Source organism: Brassica oleracea, chromosome C4 (genome assembly GCF_000695525.1).
Source record: "Brassica oleracea var. oleracea cultivar TO1000 chromosome C4, BOL, whole genome shotgun sequence".
Lineage (NCBI taxonomy): Eukaryota > Viridiplantae > Streptophyta > Magnoliopsida > Brassicales > Brassicaceae > Brassica > Brassica oleracea.
The window spans coordinates 34422973-34436433 of record NC_027751.1 but is presented as its reverse complement, the minus strand read 5'-3'; the positions used below and the strand labels follow the sequence as shown (position 1 = coordinate 34436433).

The window sequence follows — 13461 nt, the reverse complement described above, 5'->3', positions numbered from 1 at the left end:
CAAGAGGACTCTGAAGGAGTTCCTCTCTTCTCTCCTAACCTAGAACAAGAATAAAAGAAAGCTTAGATAGCGTGTAGCCGTCAACAATGCCTTATAAATAACATAAATAGGGTTTCTGGTCGTCCAAGGGTATTCTGGTAATTTGGGGTTACTTCTGGGCTTCAGTCGGTCATAAAATATGCTCAGCCCATATTCTGGCATCACTGTCGATCGACACCAATGCTGTGATATCGATCGACAGTCCTTCATCTCCTCGACAGCTTCCTCTTGCGAGGCAGACTGACCACTCTTCAGTAAAATAAGCATAACTTCTGCTACATGATGCTGATTGACCTCAAACCGGTGGCATTGGAAAGCTACTCAAAGATCTATCTTGTGCCAAAAAATGAGCTCAATCTAACGGTCGGAAGGTCTCCATCCATAGCTAGACATCTGACGCGTCTGTGCAGGTTTACACTCAAAAGGCTCCAAAAGACACCAAAATCATCACATTCCTCCAAATTGTCTCTGAACCTGTAAATACTCTAAATAAACTCTATATAGTAATAAATATATATTAAAGCACTTATAGACCATGGCTAAAAATGGGTAAAATCCATGGTCTATCAAATTTTCAATGGGAATTTTATTACATTGGTTGAGTAATAGATAAGCAATTTGATGGAAACAAAATTCATTGAACACAAAAAGAAAATTACATTTTAATACAAACTAGAGCTTGTTCCGTACGACCGTACTGGTGTTTGTTTTAATTTTATGTGTATATATATTTAATTATTTATATTATTTTCAAACACCTAGATTTTATAGTTTGTTTATTTTATTCAATTAAGTATTTTAAACTCACATGTATTTGTTGCTTCTTATTATATATATATTTTGGATTGTGTTTATTATTTGACAAACTAATATATGCAAAGTTAAAAAAAAATGATAATTATTTTATATATCCTTATCTATTATTAAAACTAATAAATGGATCTAATTTCAATTTAAGTTATAAGTAGTAGTAAGAAATAATAATTATTTAGTATTTTTGTTTTGAATTTTATGACAATTTAAAAAATATTCATATCCACTAATATTTAAGCATTTAATATAAGATATTTATAGAAATGACAAAATAAATGATTGAATATTAAATAAAATTTTATTTTTGTTTTTAATATGTTAGATTTGAAGGTATATTATTTGAACATAAGTTTTTATGTAATTTAATTCAAACATATATAAATTTAAATTGGGATTTACATGATATATAGATGTTCTTATAAATTAAAACAATATACATCTTATAAATGGGTCAATATAGTATGTCAATATCAAATGGATCATTACTAATTAGTAATTCAAGTATCTTGTTGTCAAAAGTCAAAAGTATAGGAACTGTTTTTTTTGGGGAAAAAGCAAATGTATGTTTCTAAATCTAGCAAAGACTATAACCTTTTCCTTTTTTTTTATTGTCGATTACTTTTTTCCTTCCTATGTTATAAATGTATAACTTTGATATAATCCTAAAAAAAATTAAATATATTATTTGCATTTTAATGCTATATATAATGTAATTTTATAATTTTATTCAATTTTTTATTTGCCATTGTTAATATATAAAGATTTTTTATAAATTTTTATTTGTTATAAATTTCTTATTACATAATAATATAATTTCAAATTTGGTAAAATAAGTTCATAATTTGAAATAATCAAACATATAATCTCCTTCAAAATATATTTTTAATTTCTACAGTTTGCATTGAAAAATATTTTTAAAATTTATTTAATTATACAATAGAATAGATATTTGTTTAGGATCATTTATATTTCCTTGTTGTGTTTAAGAAATATAATTTAGCATCAAACATGGAAAGATTGAATACTTACCATGATCCATGTAATGTTACCATGAACCATGTAATGTTACCATGAACATCATGGTATATTAAGAACTTGTTTTTTTTTTTTTTTTTTTGTAAAAGAGAAGTTGGTTTTTCAATCCAAGAAAGTATATTTACATGGATGGTACAAACATGGAAAGGTTGAAAACTCTGAAATAACCTGCAATACAACTAAAACAAATTAGTAAAAGAATTCAAAATTATCAACATAAGAAAGAAAGAGAGTAGTGAAGTACATGCCGCAAGAGAATTGCTTCTTGAGAACAGGTAGGAAACTGTATTATTCTGATTCCAACCATCAACTACAAAGCATATCGCTATCTGGTGCAAACCAAAACATGGTTACATCTAAACAATATTAGTTGTTTGAGAACAATAATAGCAAAAAAAAAAAGACAAATATGCAGGCTCGATTACTAACCAACCATGTATGAGTTTGCAGAGTAATGCAGCCAACAAAAGATCTTCACCACGTTTATCATTGTCCTTGAAAAAAAGATTATGTAAGATGTAAGTAAGGCATGTAGACGGCAGAAAACAACACTAAAGCAATGCACTTTCACAATTACCATAACTGGAGCTGGTTATAAACACAAAACACCCAACTCAAGACTATAAAAATTACGTTCAAGCAATGAATCCCAAGCTCAAGAGCTAACCTCAGTCTGAACGCCGCTGCCGGAGTGTTGCGTCCATAGGGCTTGCAAAGATAAGACAAGCCGTGATTTTCTTTCCCGTAATCTTTGCACGTCGAAGGAAGTACTGCACACCCATAAGAATACCTGCAGAATTCATTAAGTGTGTGATTGTCAGCCTTCCAAACCCATAAGAATACAATGCTTAATATAAATTTAGGCAGGAGAAAGCTAACTAATTTTTTAAAAATATTTCTTCTGCATATATAGAAACAGATTATATAAAAAGAGCAAGAGCATTTGAGGCTCATGTCGGCTCATTGCTACGGTTAGATTGACGTGGAGACTGACTCACATGTTACACGCCTCCAAATCACTTTCTATCAGTAGAAGAAAACATCTGTGACATGGAGTTCAAAAGCTGAAACATGGAGTTCAAAAGCTAATTAACATATTCAATTAGCATAAATTCATTGGTAGGAAAGGTAATACATAATTAAAACAAAGCTAATATGGGTTTTCTATTTACCTAATGGGTAAGACGAATATCCTTCCTGCAAGAAATAAAAAACAGAGCAGAATATATGTAGTGTCTGACTGGAAAGCACTTCCAGCGATAATTTTTTCCAGCGAGAATTGTTTAGCGATAATATTTTTACTCTCTGTTCAACTTATATGTTTGCCAATCAGGTAAAATTAATTTCCATCTCCCTTACGCTCCCCACTGTTTAACTGGTGGTATATAGTACACTTTATTACCTCACTGTTTATGAAGTGGAAAGTAAGTTACACCTGATTTCATTTTATTTTCTTTATGTTTTGCTCTGCTACTTTTCCTCTTAGTTCCTCCACTTTTATTTCTCCTAGTTACTCTAAAATCTACTAGTCACACCTGTAGTTATTTGAAAATCGAGGACTCGAGTTGAAAATAGGAAGCAAAGACAAACTAACGATTCGACTTTTGGAGGACCAATTTGACCATGGACAAGGGAGAGAGACACAATCTTTTCTCGAAATAGCTATGCTATTTTGTTTTCCGGTTTTGATCCCTGAGATCGCTTGAAGCCAAGTTTTTGTAGTGCTCATTCGGTGAATCTTTATTCCCTAGTTTGTTAGGTTTTCTTTCACTTGCATCTGGCTTTCTATAGAGAGAATGGGGGTTGAAGAGGAATTATGATGTCAATAACAGATGAAGTGAGTGGAAGAAGATGGAGAAATCACAAAGGTCACGAAGAAAAATAAACGATATCATCTTAAAGTTAGATTAAAGATGTCGATTGAATGCTTTCCAGTGGGAGGAGTTGGCTAATCACGCAAAACCTCAGAGTTAAGAACAGATTAATGAAGTATTGATACGTTACGGGAGAGATTGGAACGTCCCTTTAGTTCTGAAAAAAAATTGTCCACTGTCGCAACCGCAAAGAAGAAGAAGAAACATAAAATTCTAGTGAGCTTGTCATAGTGTTTTTAAAGGCCCAAGGAAAAGTTGTAATAATGGCCCAGTCCAGGATAGAGGCATGAGAAAAACCGGATTATACAAAATCAAATCAGACGCGGGCTGGTTTGGTGAAGTGCCAAGTGTCCAAAAACGTCTTATATTTCCTGATGACGTGGTGACATGTAGAGAGAGGTAACTCTCTTTTATTGTAATAGATTTTTCATGCGAATCACTCTTACAGCTTAACATCTTTTTGTAGCTTAACAAAAGTAAACAATTATCTGCACTGTATAGGTGGATATGCTCTTGGCAAATTTAAACATGATAGCATTTGGCTACACACTACTTTGCATATCTTTTAAATAAATGTTTCGGTACAAAATATGAAAATGTAGGGAGACAAACATCTATTTAGAATAATAAATCTCAACATTGTCCGTTTGATAAAACTTTTTATAGTTTGGTGTATTACATAGTAAAAATTAGGGAAATTAGGCCATATAACCTTCAAAAAAACTATAATTCACTAAATAATTAAAATCTTACACTCTCTCCTTCTTTCTCTTCCTATCTCTTTCTACTATCTCTCTACAAATCTAATTTCAATTTTTGTTTTGGATATTTGGCAAATAAACCCTAAAAGTTAAGCGTTTAAAATGCACATTTCTAGTAAATTAAAATCAAACAAATAAATTTTTGATATTCAGTCAGAAAAAATAAATAGCTACAAATGATTAATTTGAGAATTCTTAAATTGACGAAGCTAAAATTTTTAAAATAATATAAATCAATGAGATTTTCACTTTAAATTTTTATAAAACAATTATATTCCTTTTTTTCTTGTTTCACAAAAAAAAAAGTTATACTCGTAAGAGACGGAAGGAAAATAATATTGATGTCTCCGTCACGGCGAAACTGGGGAAAGCCAGTCAACCACATAAAGCTTATCTCACCCTCGAAGCAACGGTTTAAACCAACAACCATTCACTCTCTCTCTCTCTCTCTCTCACATATCAGAAGAAAAATATAATGGCTGTTCATATTCAGAACCCTAACTTTTTGCACACTCATCAGCTCCGATCATCTCTTACATCGGCCTCTGCATCACCTGCTTCATATCACTTCACCAGATATTCTCCTGCAAAACATCCCGGATTCATCTGCAAGTCCAATAACAAAGATGTATGCTCGAAGTCAGTTTACTGAAAGATAAAACATTGAGCAATAATTAACTCGTTTCTTAACAGGACTATCTTATTGATGCTCCTGTGTCTGCTGGAGATGGATTCTCATTCAGTGGAGGTTTTTACCATTCTTTTAATCATCATCTTCTTCTTCTTGGTTTAGTAGGAAAAGAAGAAATAATTGTGGTTTCTTCATGGCAGGGAAGTATTCGGATCAACCGAGTCCATCAGATGAATGGTTAAAGCAAGGCAAATGGGTTAAAGCTCACAGAGTTGGGGGATCTGGTGAAGAAGCCAAAGATCCCATTTTCGGACTAACAATGGGATCTAGCTCTCAAGCTTCAAAAGATGTTTTCAGGTAGGATTACAAACTTCTCATCTCTTATCTTACATTAGGACTTATGATTTTTGGTATCCATAGGTGGTTTTGTGTGGAATCTGGGAAGGTAGACAGTCCTCCTGTTATACTCATCCATGGATTCCCATCCCAGGTAAGTAAATTAATATCACTTGACTTGAAACACATCCCATCTTGTTATCTTGAATAAGTTTCAGATTTTGAGCATTTTTTTTTATTGTGACTAGTCTTACTCTTACCGGAAAGCTCTTCCCGCCCTGTCAAAGAACTACCGCGCCATTGCCTTCGATTGGCTAGGATTTGGATTTTCTGACAAGCCTCAGGCTGGATATGGATTCAACTATACATTAGACGGTAACATCTTGTCCCCAGTTGTTGTGAACAGACTTTTTCTTGATAAATTTACAAGATTGTATCACAATGATCTGCGGCTTTGCAGAGTATGTTTCGTCGCTTGAATCATTCATTGATGAAGTTACTACTACTCAGGTCTCACTGGTTGTGCAGGTAAGTATCCTCACTTAACTAACGGAGCAATATTACAGGTATGTTCAGTGTTAACTTCTCATTTTTAATCAGGGATACTTCTCAACTGCTGCGGTTAAATGCGCAAGAAACCGACCAGAGAAGATCAAGAATCTCATACTCTTGAATCCTCCTGTAAGGAAGGGATTTTAAACAAAAAATTGAAACGTACCATTTTCTTCTCTTCTTTCAAACTGACTTTACTTAGAGACTGTGTTTGTTGCGGTTGCAGCTCACTCCCGAACATGCTAAACTTCCATCAACCTTGTCTGTATTCAGCAACTTTTTGCTCGGGGAGATTTTCTCTCAGGTTTGTTTCCATCAAAGTTGCTTCTTAACTGTTTGCTCATATGAAGGCTTATCTAAAACCAATAGGATCCTCTGAGAGCAAGTGACAAGCCTTTGACGAGCTGTGGTCCTTACAAAATGAAAGAAGATGATGCGATGGTTTACCGAAGACCTTATCTGACCTCAGGTTCTTCTGGTTTTGCACTTAACGCCATCAGCAGGGCCATGAAGAAGGAGCTTAAGGTTCCTTACCAAAACCAAGGTTTGATGAATATCTAGAGTAAGATTGGAATATTCATATGGATTTTCCCTGACAGGGCTATACAGAAGAAATGAGGACCTCACTGATGGATAAAGACTGGAAAATCCCGACCACCGTGTGCTGGGGACAGCGAGACAAGTGGCTGAGCTATCAAGGAGTTGAAGAGTTCTGCAAGAGTTCAGGACATGATCTCGTTGAACTTCCAATGGTACAGACTATTTCCTTTTGCACCCATGAGACCCTAATAAACAGCAAAGCTAACATTAACCGGTTTTGATCTTATTATTAGGCTGGTCATCATGTACAAGAGGATTGCGGAGAAGAGATTGGGGGACTAATCTCAAGAATCATAAGCAAATCTGCTCTTATCTAACTAGGGCGACTCCGCAAGAAGATAGAGAAAACACAAAGATGTCATGGACAACCCCATTTGTTAAAAGAAAAAACTCAAGTTTTATTTCACAACCTTGTGTATTTCCAGTGGTACATATATAAGTCATTAGTAAGATTTTTGTGCTAAACTTTGAGGCTCTATAAATCGAGAGATAGAAGAATCATCAAAGTAGAATCTCCAGTATTGGAAAATTCTATGTATACCTCCATTAATTGGTTAACAGCATCGAAAGATCTTAAGCTGTCATCTCTTCGTGTCTTTTGCTTTTCTATGAATTGTATAATTTGGTCCAAAACAAGAAATCCTCTATGGTTGGAAACGGTCTATCCAGCACTCATCGTTCTTGACAGCATTTCTCCATCTGTGTTTAAAGGTCTCCAGTTCGGCGTAAGTCTGCTTCCGAACCTATGTAATAACGATTTTTGTGAAGAGAGATTTTTTAGCTATATAAAACAGTCTATGAACCTTAAGAAGAGACTGCTGATATCATATTTTCAAATACCGGACTGGTTACAAGTTTACCTCAGATCTAGCAGATGAAATTTGAGAAGTTGATGATGGTTTCTGCATGACAACAGCTATTAGACTATATCCAACTGAGAGAGCAATTACAAGAAAATGAATTGAATTGCATACCGATTTGTCTGAACTATCCTCAGTCTTGGTCTTATCAAGTTGTTCCGAATCTATCTGCTTATATGCAGTAACTATTGTTACTTTCCAAATAAAAATAATAAAGGCTAGGCTAAAGGATTGGCAAGAGAGGCAGTATCAAACCTTATTTTCAGCCGAACCTCCTAACGTAGGAAGACCAAGATGGAGTATATACTCGGAATCAACAATGCCAATGTTTTTAGTTCGATCACCCTATTCAACGCAACAACACAGTACTCTCAGAAACAAAAAAACAACAAAGGATGTATTGACATGGCTTAGTCATAATTTACCTGTGCGCAATATCCAAGCTGAAAGTCTATACCCCATCCATGGTTTAAGTCATTCTGTAAAAGAATAAAACGGTTCAAGCATACAGATGGTGATGGTCTTCACAGTCTGAGACATAATAAATCAAACTTAATGCAATACCTGAATCATATGCCATGCACACCTCCAGGCTGCTCTGGAGAACACAGGAGCCATCATTTCGACAAATCTGTATGTAGGTAGTTTTTTTATGAGTTAAATTATCTGGTCATGCTTTTCACTGAAGGAGACAAGATAGTAAGTGTTCTTACCCCGTGCAAGGAGGTCCAGTGCTATTCTCGTTGCACCTAGCCTTACCAATGACTTTGTATGTTCTCCTGGTACACATAAAGACATTGCAATAATATACATCAAGTGATCATCTTGGATAGAATAATATTGGAACATGAGAGAAATACCTATGTACTCTCGATTTGCTGTCTCGTGAAGTAAGTTGATGATGCACTTCAGACAAATTAGGATCAAGAGCTGGTTGCGATATTTCAAGCCCTTCTTCTCTAATTATTGAAACATACCTGATGATAACATAATACTTTAGTTTCACATGTTTACTAAATTAAAAACCAAAAAAATGCTCTTTGTCTAACAATATTACCGTTTAGCATCAAAATGGTCAACACCGAGATCTTCATCCCATAGAAATATGTAAGAATATGCTGAGACAATGTCCGGGTGTAGGAAACGCTTTGCAAACCACCTAACACGAATTTAAAAAAAAAACAAAATTGTACAGCCAAATGCTATTATATCAGATTCATGAGTCAGAAAAGATAGTTACCACTTGGTTTGGTTTACAACAGAAACATGAATAGCAGTTTCACTCCACTCAAACTCCTTCCATTCATCTACGGTGCCATCATAATGGAACAGCATCACAACAAACTCACTTGATGAGAACTGCCACAAAAAAGGAAGGTGGATATCACATCGAACTTGTTTCATAACCAAGAGGCAATCTCTGTGGTTTACCTTCTTGAGAATCTTGTTGACACTTTCCTTTTGTTTTATTCCGACTGCCATAGCCAATAAGTTCTGTTTTGGGTTCTGAGCAAAAAAACAGAAAATAGATTCTCAAGTACGGTAAGAAATGTCTCAAGAGAAACTTGAGAAATAGCTGGTAACGGGTAAACACCTTATTTCGTTTTGCGCCCCATAACGGTCGCATTTCCAAGTCGGATGTACTTGCAACAATGCCTCTCGGTAGCGTCTCGCTTCCAAGAGGCCTAAGTGGTGTCTAATTCAACAAAGTTACACGAAAAGAGTCATCAATATTCAGACAGGCAAGGAAACTTGTTTATGTGCATAAAAACTAGAGTAGCAGCTATATCAACGAACCAACAAACCTTGCACATTTTCAGTTTTCCAAGATTTAGTCTAACCATCGAACTCCATCCCGAGATACTGCCCTGTCAATGAATTATATCCAAAACAGTTTATATTCAAGATTTAAGATATGCTTAAGATGTGAAGTCTTGAGGTTACAGAAGAAAGTTATACTTGTTTATAGTCTACCGTAATAAACGCATTCCCTATAAGGAAAATTACGGCAAGCAAAAACACGAAAGTGAACAAGCGACGAAGAGACGAGCTCTTTCTTTTCTGGTTCATATTTAGTGATACCTGAAAAAGCAACAAACAGAAGATCAACAACAACACACTAAACTCATAGATGACAAGAGCGAATGATCTCATTTATCAACAATGCCACAATGTGAAGATCGTGCATCTATAAACATACTTCGCTGTCTGACATTGCAGAGCTGCGGAAGAGAGAATTATAGATCAAATAAGCACAAACCCACTAAAGCAAACGCACTAACTACACAAAAAAAGACTTGAAATTCCATGGTCAAGGAACCTTCATATCATCCAATGTTGGCCGAAAACTTCAATTGGATCAAGCTAGATAAAACTAAACTAGCACAACTTTATCTCTCTTTTCTTTTTGCAATTCCCTGGAAGTCCAGAAGACCTTGAAATGGCAAGACGTGAACAAGAAAAGAAAAGCACCAACTCCTATCGATGATGCAAAAGAAAGAAGAGCAATATATAGAAAAGACAAGCTTACGGAGCTCAAAGTCTTGAGTTTCTTGTTCATCCTTCAACAGCAGTGGTGGCCATTAGAGAGGACGAGGAAGCCTAACACTGTTTCTTTAATTAAATCAAATCAATTAAATAAATGCGACTCATAGTGTTAGAATACCCTTTTTCGTTAAAAAGACACTAAAATTTTTGCTCAAAAAAAAAGACACTAAAATTAATAGCGATCCGTCAAGTTTGGTTATGTATTGTTTCAGTAAAGTACCACTTTAATTCCTTAAAGTCAGCTTCTAATAAGAAAAAAACTGGGAATGGAAGCAATCACTTACACGGTAAGATGGTCAATAAGTCAACGTTTTAAACAAAAAATGTGATATTTTATTAACAATTGAATAGGCGCTCTACTTGCAAAAGGGGAAGAAGCATGCGTGTTGGCATCATCGCCGAAAATCACTGACCAATGAGATTTATTGGGGCACGTGTTTTTGCTATGCATTCCTCTTTCCCTCTGTCACGCACACTTCCTTGCAATTGCAATGTTGATGTGACTAGTAATTTTTTATTTTTTCCCTTTTCTTGTTTAATTAAACTTACTTGATATTCGTCTAATCTAGGGTTCTGGCGATTGGTGAGGAGAAATAACGAACGGCGGGATATGACGATTAGGATTTTCGCGATTGGTGAGGGCATGGGTTCGGAGTCGGGAGATCGTGATGCAACCATGATGGATGTGGGAGAGAGAGCGAGACGGATGTGGCGGCCTCGTATGCATCCAAAGTTGCGGGTACGAATGGAGGAGGTATGCCAGTTCCAAAGAGTTTGATTGATGATGCGTTTGTATCTGAGAGGCTACGAGTGGAGTTTCCGAATGGATAGGATGGAGAACCATCGATTACGATTGAGCCAGAAGTTTTAGAAGCGATGAATGGGATGTGGAAGCAGTGTATGATTGTTAGGGTTTTGGGAAGTAACGTCCCGATCTCTGCCTTGAGAAAGAAGCTAAGAGAGTTATGGAACCCTAAAGGAGGAATGTATGTAATGGACCTACCCAGACAATTTTTTATGGTTCGTTTCGAGAAGGAGGATGAATATTTGGCGGCACTGACAGGGGGTCCATGGAGGGCTTTTGGCAGTAATCTCATGGTGAGAGCTTGGTCGCCGGAGTTCGATCCGTTAAGAGATGACATCGTTACGACGCCGGTTTGGATCAGGTTGACAAATATTCCAGTGAACTTTTACCATCAATCGACCCTCATGGGTATTGCCAAGGGTTTGGGTAAACCAGTTCGTGTTGACTTGACCACATTGAAGTTTGAAAGAGCAAGGTTTGCGAGAGTTTGTGTAGAAGTTAATCTTGCAAAGCCGTTGAAAGGGACAGTCCTAATTAACGGAGAGAGATACTTTGTAGCTTACGAAGGGTTAGCTGAGATCTGTTCAAAGTGCGGAATTTATAGACACTTGGTTCATGGATGTCCAAGAACAATTGCGGAAAGATTGGCTGAAGTAGCTATACAGACGGAGGCACAGTCAGCTACGCGATCACCCACTAGACAAGAACCAATAGTACAGGAGAATGGTTTTACTCCGGTGAGGAGCTCAAGAAGAGGGACGCAGATACTGCCTCGACTGGTGAATGGCAGGACTGCGGAAGCCGGCGGGGAGACAGACATGAATGTCCAAGAGATCCCGCGGACCGGGGGAATCACAAACATTGCGATATCCAACAAATTTGGTAGTTTAGAGCTGGATACAGATCAAAGTGAATCAAGAGAAGAGATTATGTCTGGCGACGAGAACAAGGAGAATCAGATTATGAACATCAAAAGAAATGAGAACAAGGAAATTTCGCAAGGGAAAGAAACTCTAATCTTTTGAGGGAAGGTGGATATAAGAAAGGATTCGAAAATGGTGAACAAGGAGAAATGGGCTGGGAAGAAAGTAGTAGAAGGAGAGGAAGGCCCAAAAATTTAAACAATAAACCCGCTAGAGGTTTGGTGTTTGGGCCCACTAAAGGGGAAGTCAGTCTATCGGAGTCGGGGAAACGACTGCGAGTGGAAAGTTTGGAGGCAGGGAGAGCTGGGGGTGCCTTCAAGGAGAGTGTGGTGGAACCCAGAGTTACGGTCAAGCCATTGCAACTAAGAGATGAAGAGTTGGAGAATCCGATGGATAGTACCATTAGTGAGATGGAACAAAGGGAGACGGAGGCGCAGATGGAAGCGCAGGGGGGCGGAAGGATTTTGGACCTCGCATGACAGGGTTCCCCGGTAATCCAATTAGACCTTATCGTAATAAAGATGATGAATTGCATTTTCTAGAATTGCCGGGGGGCAAATAAACCCAATTTCCGATGTTCTATTCGGTACATTTTGAAGAAGTTCGATACTGATTTTCTTGCGTTATTTGAGACCCATGCGGGAGGGGATAAAGCGATGAAAATCTGTCAGAGTCTAGGTTTTGATAACTCTTTTCGGGTGGACGCCGTTGGTCAGAGTGGTGGTATGTGGTTGTTGTGGAAGAATCATGCAGGAGTTCTAACTATCTTGGAACCGTTAGAACAGTTTATTCATGCACGTGTTGAGATTGGGAGTGAGGTAATTCACCTCATAGTTGTCTATGCTGCGCCTACAGTGAGTCATAGGAGTGGGTTATGGGGAGACTTGAAGCGGGTAATTGAGAATATTGATGAACCAGTATTGGTAGGTGGAGATTTTAATACTATACTGCGGTTGGATGAGAGGTCAGGGGGCAATGGTAGACTTTCACCGGACTCTCTGGCTTTTGGAGAATGGATAAATGAGCTAGCTTTGGTGGATATGGGTTTTAGAGGTAACACTTTCACATGGAAAAGAGGGAAAGATACCCGGAACTTTGTGGCTAAACGTTTGGACAGAGTCTTGTGTAGTGCTCAGACACGAGTAAGATGGCAGGAGGCAGTAGTTTCTCATCTTCCCTTTCTAGCATCAGACCATACACCAGTGTATGTGCAACTAGAAATAGTGTTTGGTGATAGGAATATGAATTACTATCATACGAATACAATTATTCGGAGGAAGAAGAACATAATTGAAATGCTGAAGGATGATGAGGGGCGCTGGGTAGATCAGTCAGAGGAGTTAGAAAAGCTGGCCATAGCTTATTATAAACGCCTGTACTCAACGGAAGATATCAATTTGGATACAAAAAAACTTTCTCAAGAAGGCTTCACTGAACTTACGAGGGGTAAGAAGGAGATACTCAATAAACCGTTCTCTGCAGTGGATGTTGAGATTTCGATGCGATCCATGGGGAAGTTTAAAGCTCCAGGACCAGATGGGTTTCAACCGGTCTTTTACCAAGATTCATGGGAAGTAGTGGGGGAGTCGGTAACTCGGTGTGGGCTTGAGTTCTTTGAATCAGGTGTTCTTACTACGGGTATGAATGATGCAATGCTGGTCTTAATACCGAAGGTCCTCAAGCCA

General features: G+C 37.1%; 2 protein-coding genes and 2 pseudogenes across 3 annotated transcripts; 3 read left to right on the top strand and 1 right to left on the bottom strand.

Moving 5' to 3' along the window:
* The first annotated feature begins 4926 nt into the window (after positions 1 to 4926).
* On the top strand, positions 4927 to 7153 carry LOC106343018 (haloalkane dehalogenase 2). The gene is made up of 11 exons (XM_013782119.1): positions 4927 to 5150; positions 5216 to 5270; positions 5354 to 5510; positions 5574 to 5643; positions 5738 to 5864; positions 5950 to 6017; positions 6090 to 6170; positions 6268 to 6345; positions 6411 to 6566; positions 6641 to 6793; positions 6875 to 7153. The coding sequence occupies exons 1-11, from the start codon at positions 4998 to 5000 to the stop codon at positions 6956 to 6958; spliced, it is 1182 nt and encodes a 393-aa protein (XP_013637573.1). The 5' UTR covers positions 4927 to 4997; the 3' UTR covers positions 6959 to 7153.
* On the bottom strand, positions 7016 to 10309 carry LOC106343017. 2 transcript variants are annotated; one of them, XM_013782117.1, is made up of 15 exons: positions 10032 to 10309; positions 9461 to 9583; positions 9307 to 9369; positions 9096 to 9197; positions 8933 to 9007; positions 8742 to 8860; positions 8559 to 8660; positions 8362 to 8478; positions 8215 to 8280; positions 8066 to 8132; positions 7927 to 7980; positions 7757 to 7846; positions 7616 to 7669; positions 7502 to 7543; positions 7016 to 7384 (listed from the first exon to the last, which is right to left on the bottom strand). In XM_013782117.1, the coding sequence occupies exons 1-15, from the start codon at positions 10059 to 10061 to the stop codon at positions 7286 to 7288; spliced, it is 1203 nt and encodes a 400-aa protein (XP_013637571.1). In that variant the 5' UTR covers positions 10062 to 10309; the 3' UTR covers positions 7016 to 7285. The 2 variants fall into 2 exon arrangements, with proteins under 2 accessions (XP_013637571.1, XP_013637572.1); XM_013782118.1 differs by lacking the exon at positions 10032 to 10309 and adding an exon at positions 9822 to 9999 and having other exon boundaries at positions 7168 to 7384.
* Positions 10310 to 10658: 349 nt separating this feature from the next.
* Positions 10659 to 11878, top strand: LOC106338723 (annotated as a pseudogene).
* A 422-nt stretch (positions 11879 to 12300) lies between these two features.
* The window catches only part of LOC106338722, a 2796-nt pseudogene continuing 1635 nt past the window's right edge, over positions 12301 to 13461 (top strand).

Bases quoted from the DNA above. Each gene is read 5' to 3' on its own strand.
- LOC106343018 (XM_013782119.1), top strand. From the start codon at position 4,998: ATGGCTGTTCATATTCAGAACCCTAACTTTTTGCACACTCATCAGCTC. The intron at 5,151-5,215 runs GTATGCTCGAAG...GTTTCTTAACAG, and splicing joins GCAAGTCCAATAACAAAGAT to GACTATCTTATTGATGCTCC. The intron at 5,511-5,573 runs GTAGGATTACAA...TGGTATCCATAG, and splicing joins GCTTCAAAAGATGTTTTCAG to GTGGTTTTGTGTGGAATCTG.
- LOC106343017 (XM_013782117.1), bottom strand. From the start codon at position 10,061: ATGAACAAGAAACTCAAGACTTTGAGCTCC. The intron at 9,008-9,095 runs GTGTTTACCCGT...TTTTTTGCTCAG, and splicing joins GGGGCGCAAAACGAAATAAG to AACCCAAAACAGAACTTATT. The intron at 8,479-8,558 runs GTAATATTGTTA...TGTTATCATCAG, and splicing joins GACCATTTTGATGCTAAACG to GTATGTTTCAATAATTAGAG.